Below are 17,699 nucleotides of genomic sequence, written 5' to 3'. Positions count from 1 at the left end.
GGACTTAATTGGTGATAAACAATACAAGTATGGCTAAGTGCATCTCTCGTACATATTGTAGTATTTTGAGCATAACTTGAACTCTAGAAGTACAATTGATTTGATTTTTAAGTCATTGGAAAGCTAAGAGACAGGGCTACAACTTTCATGTTTACCACTTCTCCAGTTCGGATCAGAACAAGGTGAAAATTGCGTCACAAAAAGAGGGGCTGTAGTAGAATCTGCACTAATCATCATACTGTAACAGAGAGCACAAAGCCATGGCGTTCAAGGAGCAAGGCCGCGGTGCCCAGTTCTAATATCCAAGCTTTCCTTTTTCAGATTTTGATTAGGTGATTTGATTTGCATATAGGATAAACATATACCTATGTGTCGAATGTAGCTAAGATTAGAGAACGAGCTTAATGAATTTTTCTTTAGTTGAATTTATATAGACATATAGTAAATTACTTGAGAGAGATATTTTTATAAGAACCTCAACAAAGGCTTATAAATAAATTGGGACTTTAGGTTAGCAACTCAATCCACTGAAGTAAGTTTAGAAAGAGAAACAAGATTCAGATGAAAGTGTTGAGGGATATTGTAATCCTAAGTTTTTTATTAATTGAATTTTTCTAGTAAAGTTTTGCCTATCAGCTTTTAGATTTAATTTAGTTATTATTTAGTTTTATTTTGCTTTTAATTAATCACTTTAATTCAGTTATTTGAATAAAACTAGATTATATTAATTTTACTATTTAGCAAAAGTTGGTACAATTCTCTGTGAGATTCAACACTTTACTTATTACGATACATACACTTGTGTGATAAAATGGACAATAAGTTTTAGGCACCGTTGCCAAGGATTTGTTTGTCTACTTTCTTGCTAGTATTAATACTAAGTAAATTAGTCTTACTTCAAGCTTTGTTTTTCTTTTTTTTTTTTCAGGTACTTTTAGTCATTGTATACTAAGAGTGAAAAGTTTGAAGATTGTTCCTTTGACCTAGAAATTGAAAAGATTTTTCAAAGACTTCAAAGAGAAAACTCACAGGGTTTAACTCACATCGAAACAATGGCTGAACAACAACAAGGGGAAGAGAATAAATCTTTGAGGGAATATGTTTCCTCTTGTGCAAGGTCTTAGCTCTAGCATTTGAAGACCTACAATAAAAGCTAATAACTTTAAAATCAAGCTAGCGATCATCCAAATGATTCAAACTTCAATACAATTTGGAGGCTTACCTAATGATGACCTTAATGCTCATATTATGAATTTTCTAGAGATATGTTATACATCCAAGCATAATGGAGTCATTAATGATGCAATTAGACTAAGACTCTTTCCTTTATCATTGAGAAACAAGGCAAAGAATTAGCTGAATTCACTTTCTATTGGTTCTATTACTACTTGGGATGATCTTCCTTAAAAGTTTTTAGCTAAGTTTTTTCCACTAGCCCAGACATCAAAGATGAGAAATGACATCACATCATTCATGCAACTAGATATAGAGTTATTGTATAAGGCTTAGGAAAGGTACAAGGATTTACTCAGATGATGTCCTCATCATGGGTTACCTAATTGGTTATAGGTATAGACATTTTATAATGGGTTGATGGGTCTTATTAAAATTACCATTGATGTTGTAGCTAGAGGAGCATTAATGACAAAATCTATTGACGAGGCATATGACTTGTTGAAAGAGATGGCATCTAATAACTACCAATGGCCCTAGAAGAGTTGCCGGTATTCATGAGATGGATGCTATTATTAGCTTTATAATTATTGTAGTTTTGATTATGATAAAATGATCAAATTTGCTTGAACATTATTTGAGTGATCCTTAACAAGTTCTTGAAATTATTTAACTCTCATACATTTGTTCTTATATAGTTACAAGCTTGACTTTTAAAGTTATTAAACTATATCTATAAGCTTGTATAACTTAGGCGTATGAGTGCTTATGATTCCCATTCATTAAAGTCTGATTTAAAGATTAAAAGAAAATTTAGATGCACTCATTAAGGGAGAGTTTTGAATATCTTTTTTAATTATGACAAAAAAAGAGAGAAGGAAGACTAAGTTAAATAGAGTTTGATAGGTCTTTATGTTTAATTTATGTGTGTGATGCTTAGTTATGGTTTTGTTGAATATTATGTGCTAGTTATTATAGGTATTCAATATATCTTGCATAGCTATTGTGGATATTGTATATCTTGCTTAACTACTATAGATATTATAAATATTTTATTGCAAATCTTTAAAGAAAACTAGATGCATTAACTAAGGGGAAGCAATACTCATTATGCATAAAGATTTGAATCATTTATATTGAACATAAACATTGCACTTTTAATTTAAGAGTGTTTTGTCATCATTGGTATCTAATTATATTATTTAAGTGTGTAGGAGAAAATTTAAATTCATTAATATATTTAGCACTTGAAAGCACATCAAGATGCTTGTTCAGTTGCAAGATGGGTTAATTGGTTAAACAAGCAAAGAAGAAAGAGCTTTAATGAAGATAAATTAGTCTTAAACCGATTAACACAAATCCTTAATCAATTAAAGCAATTATGGGCTCTACACTAAGGACAGACAGGAAGGTCTTAACTAGTTAAAATAAGGTTTAATTAGTTAAATAGGTATTGGATGTAAAACAGAAGCCTTTTAATTAGTTAAAGAAAAAGAGTTAACTGATTAAAGGTCACAGTTAAAAGTGTCAAGAAGTGTAAAATTCAAATTTAAAATATTGATGACTGTCCATGGTGCCAAACCAAGAGATTTAAAGTTGAAGAATTTTTAATTGGTTAGAGCCTATTTTAATCAGTTAAGGATGAATGGAGAGAAGCTTCAATCAGTTAAAGTAAGTATTAATCAATTGAAAAGAGGCTAGCCAACAATAGTGCTTGAACATGCTTGAAAATAGAAAATTATTAATCAATTAAAGCTATCGATAATTGGTTAACATAAAAAAGCACTGCGCAAGTCAGAGAAGGCTTAATCAGTTAAAGCCTACCTTTAATTGGTTAATGAAGCATTATCTGCACATTTGAATTTAAACACAAAAGAAAAAAAATAATGGCCAGAAATGACTAGTTTCTGTCTTCAATAGCTAGAAGTGTTTTTTCAAGGATTTGCAGCTTCTTCAACAATAAAAAATACAAAGAAAAGCTATCCAAAGTGATTTTGAGCTTAAAAGACCAAAAACATTCTCTTTACACTTGTATTTCACTCCCATCCTTTGTAAAAGTGTTGAGCTTAACTTTGTACATCTTAGATCAGATAGGTGATCAATTATACTCCATATTTTCTTCATTTCTTGATTTATTAAAGTGTACGAAGCACTCTAAGGGGTTTACTAAGCTTAAGAAAGTTTAGGGATTGTTGTAAAGGTTTAGAACTTGGTTTAAAAGCTCACTTTGTAAAAGCTTGATGGAAGCTGTTAATTCCACCAGTTTTAGTGAAGTTGGGTTAAAAATCCTTGATTGGGAAGATCAAGGTAATGGCTACAGGTTAGGTAGACCAAATTATTATAAATATTGTGTTTTGTCCACTTCTCTTAACTTTTTCTTCACTTGGTGTCTTTCAACCTTAACAAGTTTTAAACTTTCCATTCCAAATTTGTTTAATAGTTTTTCAGACTTAATAGTTTCCTTTAAAATATTTTAGTGCTATTCACTCTCCCTTTAGCACTCTTTTTGGGACCAACAACTATTAATGTTTTGACTACATAAGTAGCTGCATTAACTAAGAAATTTGATATTTTAGGGGTTCATTTTGTTTAGAGCCCATTTGTTTCTTGTGATATGTGTGGAGAAGGGCATTCTAGTGATCATTGCTCAGTTAATTTGAATCAATACATTTCATTGGAAACCTTAATAGGTAGCAGGACAATCTGTATTTTAACACTTATAATCTTAGTTGGATGAATCATCCTAACTTTTCTTGAAACAATAATGAAGGATCTTCATAAACTCCAAAGCCAAATTTTCCTTTTGGATTTCCACTTCAAGTTAGAGCTCTTATGCTTGAGAAAAAGCCATCTGTGTAAAAGTTACTCATGCAATTCATGGCAAAGAATGATGCCATCATTTAAAATCAAGCAACTATCATTCAAAGTCAGGCGGCAACAATTCGAAATCTTGAGACACAAGTGGGTCAACTCGCCCATACCATTAACAATAGGTCTCAAAGGACTTTACCTAGTGATATTGAAACCAATCTTAGGAGAAAAGGTAAAAAGCATTGCAATGCAATCACACTTAGAAGTGGGAAAGAGGTAGAAAGTAGTAGTATGCAATCAAATTCTCGAGGTAAGTCTGTCAAAAAAGAAACAGTGGGTGAAAGTTTTGAGGAACAAGTTTAAGGTGAGAAAACTCAATCAAATCCATCATAACCACCACCACCTTTCCCTCAATGTTTTTAGAAACAAAAACTTGATAGTCAATTTTAAAAGTTTTTAGAGGTATTTAAGAAGCTCTAAATCAACATTCCTTTTACAAAAGCTTTAGAACAAATGCCTACTTATATGAAGTTTTTGAAAGACATCTTAACTAAGAAAAGAAAACTGAAAGATTTTGAGACAGTTGCACTTCCTAAGGAGTGTAGTGCCATAATCCAAAATAAGCTTCTACCAAAGTTTAAGAATTCAAGGAGTTTTTATATCCCTTGTACTATTGAGAGTGTTAAATTTTCTAAAGCTTTGTGTGATTTGGTGCTAGTGTTTCAATTATGCCTTTGTCTATTGCTAGGAAACTTGGACTTAAGAAGATATAACTTACTATAGTTTCTTTATAGTTAGCAAACAAAACAATCAAGTACCCTATTGGGATTATAGAGGATGTTTTGGTTAAAGTTGTGAAGTTGTTCATTTTGGTGGACTCTTGAGATGAAAGAGGATGCTAAAATTCTTGTATTTTTGGATAACCATTCTTGGCTATAGTTAGAGTAATCATAGATATGAAGAATGACAAGATAACTTTCAAAGTTAGAGAGAAGGTCGTCAAGTTTAATATATTCAATACAACTAAGTATCCTTCCTCTACAGAAAGTTGGCATGGAATGGATACAATTGATGAGTTGGCTAAAGAGGTTTTTGACAAAAAATATCCAAAGAAACCCCTTGAAGCCTTTATGGGGAAAAATGAGCAGATTTCACCACCTTCAATTAATCTTGATTTTAAGTTTGGACAACGAATGTTACTAACCAAATTAGTCAAGCTCTTTTTATGGAAACACAAATCAAGATGGTTGAGTTCTTTCAAAGTGGTTAAAGTCTATCCTTGTGGTATCATAGAAATTACTAGTAAGGCTGTTGGAACATTCATGGTTAATGGAATGAGCCTTAAGCTTATAAAGAAGCATTTCTTGGGAGGCAATTCAAGCTTTCAAAACTAATATTTTCTCTTTTTAGTTATTTTTATTTTATTTATACGTAAAATACCCCTATCCCCTTAAGTTTTAGTCAAAATTTCAAACAGGTCTATTAGTTTTCGAAATAGGCGCTCTGCCCAAAAATGCGAACACCGTTAACATAGATTAAGAAAAGACTAAAATGCCTTTTATTTTTTTATTGATTTTAAAAATTATTATTATATTTTAAAATATATTAAAAAAAGGGAGCACTAACCCCAACTCTCTAAAAAGAGGAGCGTCTGGTGCTCCCTACAAAGTTTTTTTTTAATTAATAAAAAAATTAATAAAATTATATAATAGTAATTTTAAAATTTAATCAAGGGTAAAATTATCTTTTTACCTTTGCCACGTTATCAAATTGATGGAAACACTAATAGTTGACTAACGGCTGGACTTAAATGTCCAGCAAAAAATATTTTTTGAAACGAAGTGTCTATTTTAAAAATTAATATTTCTCTGTGTAATTTCGATCAAAACTTAGAGGGGGTAAGGATATTTTACCCTTTTTTTATATTTCTATATTAATCTCTATTTATTTTCTTTATACAGTTCAAAAAAAATAAAAGAGCCTCCCACAAGCATTGGTGACAAAGATAAAGATGAAGTGGAAGAGTAGAGTCTCTCTGCATTCTAGATAAGTCTTCATTTTGTTTCTTTATCTATTTTAGTAAAATTGAGAATAATGTTATTAAGTTTTTTTTTTTTTGGGGGGGGGGGGGGGGGAGATTTTTAAGTTTTTAAACTTGGATTTAATCTTTTTGCAGTTACTTTTTTAGATTTTAAGTTTAGTTATTTTGTTTATCATTTAATTTTTTGCACGTTTTAAGAACTTGATTTAGAGTTAGTTGTGTCAATTTCTTTGATTTACCTATCCAATGATGAAACCTAATTATTTTGTTATCTTTTGCTTTTAGTAAATATAAATATTTGTCATAGCCCAATTTTACGGGCCATGACCGATGCATGGACCCAATGAGCACTACCCACTAAGCCCAAGCAAGCCTTTCTTATGTAACCTATTCATCGTTCCGTCAAATATTTCTAAAGCACATACCATAATTCTTGATCATAAGTACTTTAATAATGTACTATGACAACTAAACACTTGCATTTATATCAACCTAAAAATGTCAATCATAGCCAACTCATAGTGGCAACATTAATTTAAATAAACATATACGGTTTATGACATATATCACAGTAGTTTACATTACGTATGCGTATACATAGGCAAAATACTTTTGACTTCCAGTGGAGTGAATTGGGTGAGGATACGGCTATTGAATGCCATGATACCTACCAAGGGTGAATTGCAATGTGAACGTCTCAATCTAGGTTTGAGCTATTTACGAATATGAAAACATGCAATTTAAAAGAGTGAGCATAAACCCAATGAATGAATATAGGAAGGGAACAAGAAAACGATAAAAAATATGTGGAAATCATGATGCACGTGTTTTAAAAACAATGCAATTTAGTTTGATTTCTTGCCAAAAATCCCTCATTTCAAACTTGATTAATTAATCCCTTGATGTTGAAAATCCATGATAATCCATGAAGTTGAAAAGAATGAAAATTTTAATAAATATCCAAGCAAAACAAGTATGACAGAGATGACAGAGGGTTTCTCGCTGCAACGAAATTCGAAACACAATTTTTAAACTACCAGAGGGTTTCTCGCTACAGCGAGATTCACTTTTGCTACAGCGAAATTCAGAGCACAGATTTTTGACCCAAACCCTAGAGTTTCTCACTACAACGAAAATGCATTCTCACTGCAGCGAAACCAAGGCTAGTGCAATGCCCTCACCACCAGAGAGTTTCTCGCTGTAGCGAAAATGCATTCTCGCTATAGTGAGAAAAAGGGCACTTAAGTAAAAAGGATCATTTTGCAATAAAAATCCATTTTGTGCTGCAATAAAAATCAATTTGAAAGTATTTAACAATTTTCAAGATTCAAACATGTAATATATTCACGTATTATAATCATAAACTTTCTATCGTATATGCATACATAAACATATATAAACATGTATACCACCACCTCACTCAGCCAATGTGCACTCCCTACATGCACAAGGCAATATCATCATGTGCACTCTCTACTCGCACAAGCAATATCATCATCCACACTTTCCCACCCCATTATCACTGGCATGTGCATCCCCCACATCGCACACACATACAGTTATATTTATTACACAATATTAACATCAATACACAACATATATATATCAACATAATATAGGAGCATGAGGATTCATCATATTGCACACTCACAACATAACACGTTTCAATAAAGGCTTGTTCCCATGCGTTATCTTTAAGGAAAAATCAAATAAAAATCATTCACATGCTTCATCCAAATACCAATGCATTTCCCAAAACATTTTAAATGCAAGTTCACTCATCGATCCTCGTTGATTCTTAAATCTACTCTAACTTCCACTAATGGTTCGAATTGGAACCTATTACACACAATAGCATCACAAATCAACTCAATTCACATAACCATAATTCTAAAAGCTATCTCCTAAATCATGTTCTACTAGTTATTCCTAACTAGCTTCCAACTACCATTAAATGGCTACCTATTTTCACTATTCTAGTCACACTAAGATTAATAAACTACCTCAACTACAAAATACTCACAAATCTAACCACTAGCCATTCTCAACAACTTAAAAATCAACTCAATTTCATTACTCACCTTGGTAGCTTTGTAATTGAACTCCTTCTCAAAAGTCCTCAAGCTAGTATAGGAAGTCTCTCTTTCTCTCTCTAAAATACCTAACTAGTGAGAGAAAGTATCAAAATAAGACTTTTAAAGGTTTTAAGGTGAGATAGTAAAAGAGCACAAAGAACTTTTGTGAAAAGGTGCACAAAAGCATGAAAATTGGGGTTAACTTAAAAAAATTTATGAAGGTTTCAAAGCAAGCTTCCATGGAAGGTGAGAAAACATGAGAAAGATGGAAGGAAGAAGAAGAGCTGTTGGAAAATGAGAAGAAGCTGTTGGAGAGTTAGATATTTATGCTTAAAGTTTGTCCAATTCTCACTTAAATTATCAAAATGCCTTTAACAATGTCACTTTATCTTCCCCTTACCTTTATACAATCTTTTTACTTATTTGACACTGAGACAAAGTCCATAATAGTCTAGTAATACTTGAGTTTACGAAAACTTAAAAATTTCCACGCGAGATGATAAATGACCATTTTGCCCTTACTATGGAAATTTTCAATATTTCTATCTTCTTCATTCATTTTACCATCATTCATCTATTCCTTAGGCCTACTTAAACCTTAATAATATTAGAAAGCTACTTCTAAGAGCTCACCATGAGAAATGATGAAATTACCGTTGGTCCTATTATCGCGTCTACTTCTAGTTATGGATCTATAGAGGTCGAGGTCTCACAATATTATTTGTGTATTATGTTGAACTCTTACGTTAAGCATCATTGTTAGGATGAGACTTCCATAAATTGAGCATGGTATCTTTTGCTATGTATTGTTGTGCACATGTAGAGAAGGTTTATGTGACTGTAAATTTTTAAATTATGTCTTAAATTTTTAAATTTGTTTGATTCTCCCTCGAGGTAAAATCTTAGGTAATACTTAGTTAAGGAGATGATTTAGGCTATCTTGTAACTGTTTGAGCCTTTCAAGCCTACTTTTGCATAAGTTTATCCTTAATTTACCCCTTTTGAGCTAATTTTTCATTTTCTTTGTTTAAACAAATAATTAATTTAGCCTACCCTATAAATAAATTTCCAATTTGTATCTCTCACTCCTAAGTATATAAATCATTTCAAGAAGTGCATTGAGCTAAATGTTAAAAAAGGTAGAAAATGTGGAGTTATTGAAAAAGTTCAAGGATTGTGTTAGTATTCACCCCACTACTTAGAAAAAGAAATAAGTTTTGAGATGTTAAAATTGTGATAAAAAAAAGAAGAATAAAGTGTTTGATAAATGAAAAAGTTGGAAGAAAAGAAAAAAGATGTATTCAAAATGAAGTTGGAGCTCTTTATAGGTTTTAGAATACTTATGTGTTTAAGATGATTTAAGCTATAAAAATATCCTTTATCTTGCCTTAACTGTATATAAGTGGTTATGAGTTTGAATTTTACTAATGATGTTTTTAAACTAAGTAGTAAAAGCGTTAATTTACAATATTTATATTTTGATTTAGAGCCTATTTGGCCTAACTTTTTTTTAACTTAAAAACTATTATTAAGCTTTTATGAAAAATAATAGCTTTTAGAATTAAGTTAAAACTGTTTAACAAAATAAATTATATAAGCCCTAATTTCGGTTAAAATTACCATAAAGGGTATTCATGTCATCTTCAATCACCTAATAAGCTATATGTAATGCTTCAAGTTTATATATAATTTCAAATGTTAAAATTGAAGAAATCAATAAAAAAAAAAGAACAACTCTCAAACTTGTATAGTAACAATAGTATTAGATTTTTGTTGATCTAACAAGTAATCGGACCATGATGCATCAATTCCTTAAAAAGAAGAGAAAAGAGAAAACAATGTATTTAATATTAAAATCTTTTTTGGTGAAAAAGAGAAAATATTTAAATAGTATCTAAATGCAGTTTTGAATTTTAGATTTTTTTTCTCTTAATCTTTGTAAGAACAAAAAAATACTAGCTTTTGATATTTTGTTATTGAGTTTTTTATTTTTTTATTACTTTTTGTAGATAGAGGTAGAGAAAAGGGAAATCGTAATTTATATTGAAGAATGATAATTTGTAAAAGAGAAGGAGAGGAGAGGGAGATTAATTGAGATATGGATATTTCTTGAAAAATTAATATGTTTTTAAAAGAAGAGCTCCTCCTTGAAACTTTTTTTTAAATTCTTTTTTTAAAAATTTTATTCTTAAAAAAAAAAGGCTACTTTTTTTTAAGAGTTTTTCAAAAGATCATATTTGACTTGACTTTTACTTTTAAGAGGTAGATAAGCTGAAAAAAAATCAAACCAAACAGGCACTTAGTATTGAAATTTGAAACAACTTATTTGTCCTAAATTTTTATAAAATTATTATATTATTTGTCTTTGTATAATTTTGATATATATGTTTTCACTTTAGTGTTGGAGTAACTTATTTGACCTAAATTTTTATAAGATTATTATTATTATTATTTTATTTTATATCAGATAATGTTTCATTTTTATTTTTAAATATCAAAATAAAGATTATTTCGGTTGGGTCCTTAGAATTGTATTTGAACCTGGGCTGAACCCCACTGCCCCGGCCCTAAGCGCGTTTGCTGGAAAAGCTGGAACCCTGATGTACGAAACGCTGACCTTTTAATCTGTATAGATTCCGCGGCCCAAACGCACCATTTATCAGTCGGGCAACCGTACTGCCGAAATGTCCCTCAACCCCCTGCATCCTTCCTCCTAAAAAAGAGTACAAAAAAAGAAGCAACCTTTCTCTCTATTCTCTACAAAAACCGAAATCAAAAGAATTCTCTTTCGGTCGATCGCCAAAAGGCTAAAAACTCTGTCGATCGCAGGAGAGAGAGAGTCGGGAAATATGGGGAAGAAAAGGAAGTCGATAGCCACGAGCCTTGATGAGGTGGATCGGACTATGTACGCCTCGTTTTGCAGCGCCGCTAACTCCTTATCTCAGCTTTATACTCAGGCTATGAACCAGCAAAAGCTCTCCTTCCAAGCCGGCAAACGCCATAGCCTTGTACTCTCTCTATCTTTCTCTAAATATAAATATTCCCTAGATTTTTTGTTGTTATTTGTACGCAATTTTAGCTTTATGGATTTTTATATCTGTTTTTGCATCTGGGTTTTGCGTTTTAGTACGTTTCTTTCTTTGAGTAGCTTAAAGTTATAACTTGGATCAACCAAGACTGCTTCTTTTTTTTTTTAATTTAATTATTTTTTAGTTGCGGTAAAAACTAAAACTTTTTTATTTAATATGTTCTTGATGCGAGTATGGTTAAGGATTTACTGGTTTTAAATAAAATTGATTAGCTGATTTTATTCTTTTGTATCTGAATAGATTGCATTTGTGTCTTTTTTTTTTTTTTACTTTAAAACCGTGTGGTGCATATGATTTTGTTTAGAAACCTAAATGATAATTGTAATTGTAATTTTTCTTCCCAAAATAATTGTTTCATTGATAGGTGTCGATATGTTGTGTTGTACTTTGAGCAAAGAGTGGAACTGATTGTGAGAATATGTTTGAACTCGTGGTGAGTTTGATTTAAGCTGATCTTTTGGTGGGTATTGATACATTACAACGAAGGTTTTCCAATTAAAAAAGGAACTCTCTTTTTTCTTTTTTAGGCTCAATACCTGCTTATTGTGAAAATGCAGAGTATGGAAATTGGAGGACTGCATGTTATCTTTCTTGTTTTAGGATAAGATTACAGTTTTTAGTTCCTCAGGCCTCTCATAAGTGAAGCTAATGAAACCATGGATATTGCTTCCTTAAGTTTATGCGTTCTAAAGCTTGAAACATGTTAGTTGTTAGCCAGTGAGTCATGCAACCAGCTTATGTAGAACCCTTAACCAGAGTTTTTGGTGTTAATGTTGATGAAATGTGACTAAAAATTGGAGGGGTTTATTGGCAGCTTGACCATAGCTTATAAAATCATTGGTTAAGTCAATTCACTTTGAACGTGGTCAGACTTGCTTTAAAATCACTATATTCAACTTGGGTTTTTATCTTTTAAAGAAGGCTTTGGATGTGAGCTACACTTATTAAGTCTGCAACTTTCTTTTGAAATTGTTTCTGTTAAAAGTAAAGTAAGGTCTACCCTTAGTGTACACAACATTAAGCATAAAATATAGGGAATTATAAATTTTCAGCTGTTATGTTATTTTGTTTTGTCTCAATTTGGCTTCCAGCCTTTACTTATCAACTTGCTCATCTGGTCATTTGTGATGTGCTTCTAGTTGTGAGTTATCCAGTCCTGCTCTATGATCATTTCAACTTGTTTTCAGGAAAAACTTCATCAGTGGATTTGGAGACAACAAGAGGGAGGATCGAGAGTAACAACAATGGATATACTCAGTTACCTTCAGGTTTGTTTTGATTTTTCTTCTTTGACTATTTTTGATCCAGCATTCACTCTTTGAATGTGTTTGCTTTGGAGTTCTGTTATGGATACCTTTAATATATGTGGGTGCATAATGATAAGCTTTATGCCATTTTAGTTCTAATGTAGCTCATGAAAAGCTCATCTAGGCTTCCTATTAAGGTTGAATGATATATCCCTTTTCCTTGGTTGTCTTTTTGAAATTGAATGACATATCTCTTCCACTTTTCTCTGTGTATTAGATTCCTTATAATGTTGACAATGTGCAAACCTGTGGTCTGTTAAAGCCATATCTGGTTACTATACTATCTTAGGCTTTTATCAGATGATAAATGATAAAATGTTGAATCTATTTATATGCGGTTTCTTTTTTGTTTTCTAATGATTCTGCAGCTAGTTTTGGCCACTAGGAAAGGCATACTAGACATTTGGAGTTAAACTTTGTGTATTGTGCTGTTTAGACATTTAAATTGTTTGGAAGTGATGAGATACAAAGTATGATGAGAATTCAAGTACAGTCATAAACAAGGACGGAAGAAAGTTATGTAAAATTGCCAGCCTAGAATCTTGTTGTTCCTATTATAGAGAAGAGATGATTTAATCTAGTTGCATATAAGTTAGTCAATGCCGAGACTAAGCAAGTCTTCCCTGTTGCAATAAGGTTTTCTACTAACGTGTGGTAGTATTGTTGTGTGATAACTTTTGACCCAGTTTTGCGTGATTTTAAAAGGGATAATGTCCCATTTAATCCCTATACCTTAGAAAAAATATTTAATGTGGTACCTGTAATAAAAAAATGGTCACTGTGGTACTGAATTTTCATTCTCTTTACCAATGTGTCCCAAGTCTAACACGGTGAGAAAATCTGATGATGTGGCAATGGGCCAACCATAATGCACCATTTGGCTAAAAAATGCTGTCACTTTTTGGGGTCAAAGATTAGCATAGACACATGGCACGATCTATTTATTAAAAATTTTAAATTTTTATTTTTTAAAAATAATTGAAAATTTTATATTTTAAAAAATAAAAATATAGTATTTTATAAAATATTTTTTTAAACGAAAAAACCCCCAAAAATTTTAAAAGTAAATTTTTATTTTTTAAAATTAAAAAACTGTAAAATTTTAAAACGTTTCCTCTCTCTTTTTTTTCAAAATTTTAAATTTTACTGTTTAAAAATCTTTAGAAACAAAATTATTTATTTTTTGAAAAATTAAAATGAAAATTTTTTAAAATTACAGTTTTATTTTTCGAGAAACAAGAAACAGAAATTTTTTTTAAAAAATTCATTTGTTTCTTTCCTTCTCTCTCTCTCTCTCTCTCTCTCTCTCTCTCCGAATCCCCCCTCCTACTGGTCGAATCTGGCCAGCTGAGGCCAGATTTGGCGTCGATACACCAGAAATGCCTGAAAACAGGCCCGAATTGGTCTGAAATAAGCAGGATCTGCCATGTGTTGAAGGTCATATTCAGCCTACAAATGCTGTATCTGACCTCGGCTGAGCAAATTTAGTTGGTGATTGGCTGGATTCTGCCATTAGGAGTGGGGTTGAGAGAGAAGATGAAGGAGAGGAGAGAGAAGGAAAGGAAAAAAAAAGAATATTTATAAAAGGTTTCTATTTTTTTTTCAAAAATATTTTTTTAATATTTATTTTTTTATTTTTAAAAAAATTATGATACATGGCAGCCACGTGTGTGCCACATGTGCAAGTTGAAACGGTCTGTGGGGTGATGTGGCATTTTCTCGTCACGTGTCACATTTTGATTGTTTAGAAACTATGTTGATAGATTTCGTTAACCATGTTACTAATTGAGGTAGATTGATACACAAAATATATTCGGGTATCACATTAAACATTTTTTTAATATAGGTACCACTTAGACATTTCCCTAAGGTTTGGGAGCTAAATTGAGTTTTATCCCTTTTTATATCTAATGATTTTAGTCTTAAATATATTTAATTGATTTGTGAATATTCCTGAATATTTTTATTATAAAACAAATGGTCCTTGTGCATCCATAATAAGCTTGGGTTAATCTCCTGAAACTTTGCTATTTGATGAATATACTATTCTCTCTGATGGTGGCTGTAAACACATCATTATGAAATCATTGTACCTCTTGCTTTTAGTAACATGACCAAAACCAGTCACTGAAATGTCTGTTAGGGAGAGGTCTGGACAGGCTTGCAGTCAGGTCTATGTCACTAGGAACTGCTGAAACCCTTAATTGCCAGGGCAGTTGTCTTATGATATGGATTTATCCGTAATAGAGGTGACCCTTAGTTATAGGATATGCCATAAGAACTAATTTCCAGTTTCTTGTTTGGATGATAGTTTATTCATATGGTAGAAACCTACGATTTAGTAGTAGATGTCTCTTATTTCGAGTCTGTTTTGTTTATTTCTCATATTTTGAATAAGAAAGAGTTATTGAGAGGAGTTATTATGCTGTTATTCAGTAGTTGAGTCCGCACAATAATCAGGTTTATGTCAACTTTCGGACAACTTGTGTGACACCATTACCGTGATGGTGAAAAGTATTGATTACGTTTGGAATCAGAAAATTGTTAGTTAGGTTGTAATATTCTAGTTTTGGCCTCAAAAGATATGTGCAAGCATTTCTGTGTTTATTGCAAAGATGGCATGAATAGGTTCTCGCTTTTGAAGTGTGGGAACCTTTTTTGGCATACCTCACGCTTGTGTGTTTTCTGATCCTTTGCTCTTTGTGTAACTGATAATTATCTTTACTATATTCTGAAAACCTGAAAATTTTATGATCTCCTTGCAGAATGAGCTAGACTACTGTGGAGAGGAGCCTCCCATGTCACCGAGAGCACCAAGCCAACATCAGCATTCCCAGCCTACAATGCACTTTATGAATACCAATTTCATGGTCTCTTCAGGCTCATCTGGCCAAACTGCTGGGCTGGGAACTCGACCTGACCAGTGTGATCAGCAGCCGAAGAATTTAGTTTTCTCAAATGCTTTATCAAGTCCTGTTCGTCAGAGTCTTCAGCATTATCACATTTCTCAGGGAGGCTACTGTCCTAATGGTGGTCTACCCTCAGGAAATGGAGCCAGGAATCATGAATCTAACTTTCTCCAACACCAGACTAGGGATTCTAATCCTCTCAGCTCCAATGATTCCTCAATGGACATGCATGCAGATAGTCCATCTCATGAATCTACTTATTGAGAATGCGAAGGTAGCCCCTTTCGAACGCCCCATGATTGAAACATCCAGACGGGCTGTTCAGATTGCATCACCATTTGTTTGTTGCTGTTGCCGAAGTTAAGGAAGCACAACATAAGGATGGTTACTTCATACAAAAATAAGCACATGGCACTTGTGACTGGTTGAAAGCGTTTGAAGAAGAATAGTCTAGTGTGTTGTGTTTGCATAGCGCAGAATGGTGTTGTGTTTGCATAGCGCAGAATGGTATGAATTTATCAGTTTATGTGTTTTGAGTCTATTTGCTTGGAGGTCTTAAATTGCATATGTAAAGTCATTTTGTTCAATCAGTACTCCTACTTATAAAAGAAAATATCAAACTGCTTGTTAAATTTCTCTCAATTTTTACCTTTTAAGATTTCTTTGTAACTGCTTCTTAGGATTTGTTCATTTTGTCTGTAAAGTCTTAGTTCTGAATATTTGCTCTATACAGTGTCGACATATGTTCTGGTTATCAATATTGCTTGTGATTCATGATATTTTTCTAAACTAATTGGATCATTTACCATGTAACTTCGTTATGCATGTGTAACCATAGAGTCTGGAATAAATACCTTTCCTAGATTAATAAGGAAAAAGGCCTTGAAAACCGCCTCAGCAGATCGAGGTGAAAACTTTTGAATCGAAGTCTTAAACCTCAAATTCATAGATGAGTTGATACTTGATGCTTCCAGACTCACAGGTCAGGATAGAGCTTCGACAAAGAGAAATGGGATCTGGTTTTCTGATGCTGCTTTTGCTTAGATTCAGCGTTCTTTAAGCCCTTCATGCTTTGGCTGAGATCAAGGTAAGAGAAAATTAGATTTTGATATGAAAGTATTATTACACTGCAATGGCATAACCTGCAACCTAAAAAAATTTTCCCCAGATTGCTTCACTCTTACCTTTGAACACCTCAATCTTGTTACTTTCTTCAGAATCTCCTCTTGAGTGGAAAAGGAATCCTAAACCAAGATCCCTAGCGAAAAAAGGGAATTGTTAGTTCCTGGATCATTTGCTTTGTTGAAATGCATAAGCTGTCTTTACTTCACTTTTGTAGGTCAAAGTGTAAAATATATAGAGCATTTCTTTTCTAAAACTGTTTTTGGTGCCCAATGGAATTGAGGATAAGATATCATGAACTGCCCAATTACAGTTTTTAAAGTGACAGAGTTAACAAAGAAACGAGGTACAAGGGACAAGTAAGCAGTACATAAAGCTTATTTGCATGTGTAGGGAAGTTACATTCCTTGTTGTTGCTGTCCCATTTGAAGTCTACCTTGATTCATGAAAACAAACAAGTTGAAAATTGGTAATCGAGATGAACGTTCTTGATGGTATCATGGGGTGGTGTCGGCACCATTGGCAAAAGCAGACAATGGAGGATGGGGTCCAAAAACCATTCCAAGCTCACATGCAGCAGAGCAGCCCTCTCTTTCATTGGGTTTGACAAGAAATGACTATGCAGCTCACCTACCAGCAATCCTCTCACAATCAAAATTCCTGCATTAGGGAATCCCATGCAACTTGTTGACCCTTGTTTCCGGCCTGGGAAAATGATTGACGCTCTCTTCCTTGTAAAGAATGCATCAATAATTCCTCGACTCATTGAAAAACAGATTTGCTGCCTTGTGACCCCACGAACCAGGCTTCTTTTGCCCAATCCCCCATATGCAGGTCACTTCCCAAAACCGTAACTTTTTTGACTACTCAATGATTGAAGCAACAAGGTTAAGTTAATTATATTAGTTGAAAGAAGCAAGCTTTTTGTGTTTGGAAGGCCATACTTAAAGGGGTTGTCTTAATTAATGCCTGGAATTAGCAGGCTCTGGCGCAAAAACGCGCTTCCTCAACTTTTAACTGATTTTACACTTCAGGCTTTCAATCCAAAAAGTGAAATTTAGATGAAAGGTATGATGTTGAATCCCCGCACATGTTTGTCGCTTCATTGTTTTAAATCAAATATATTGTAATTACATCCATCCCTCCCAATGAAAACCAATATCTAGCAATTC

General features: G+C 32.6%; 1 protein-coding gene and 1 non-coding gene across 2 annotated transcripts; one reads left to right on the top strand and one right to left on the bottom strand.

The window, feature by feature from the left end:
• Nucleotides 1-1,446: 1,446 nt before the first annotated feature.
• Nucleotides 1,447-1,553, bottom strand: LOC148761193 (small nucleolar RNA R71). Its single transcript, XR_016028110.1, has one exon. It is a non-coding gene; the product is annotated as a small nucleolar RNA R71 (small nucleolar RNA).
• Nucleotides 1,554-10,759: 9,206 nt separating this feature from the next.
• On the top strand, nt 10,760-16,122 carry LOC18592687 (uncharacterized). The gene is made up of 3 exons (XM_018125568.2): nt 10,760-11,108; nt 12,377-12,457; nt 15,262-16,122. Exons 1-3 carry the CDS (start codon nt 10,950-10,952, stop codon nt 15,667-15,669), a joined length of 648 nt encoding a protein of 215 aa, XP_017981057.1. The 5' UTR covers nt 10,760-10,949; the 3' UTR covers nt 15,670-16,122.
• The last annotated feature ends 1,577 nt before the right edge of the window (nt 16,123-17,699 follow it).

This window comes from Theobroma cacao, chromosome 8 (genome assembly GCF_053813885.1).
Source record: "Theobroma cacao isolate CCN51 chromosome 8, ASM5381388v1, whole genome shotgun sequence".
NCBI lineage: Eukaryota > Viridiplantae > Streptophyta > Magnoliopsida > Malvales > Malvaceae > Theobroma > Theobroma cacao.
This window is presented reverse-complemented; position numbering and strand designations above follow the sequence as displayed.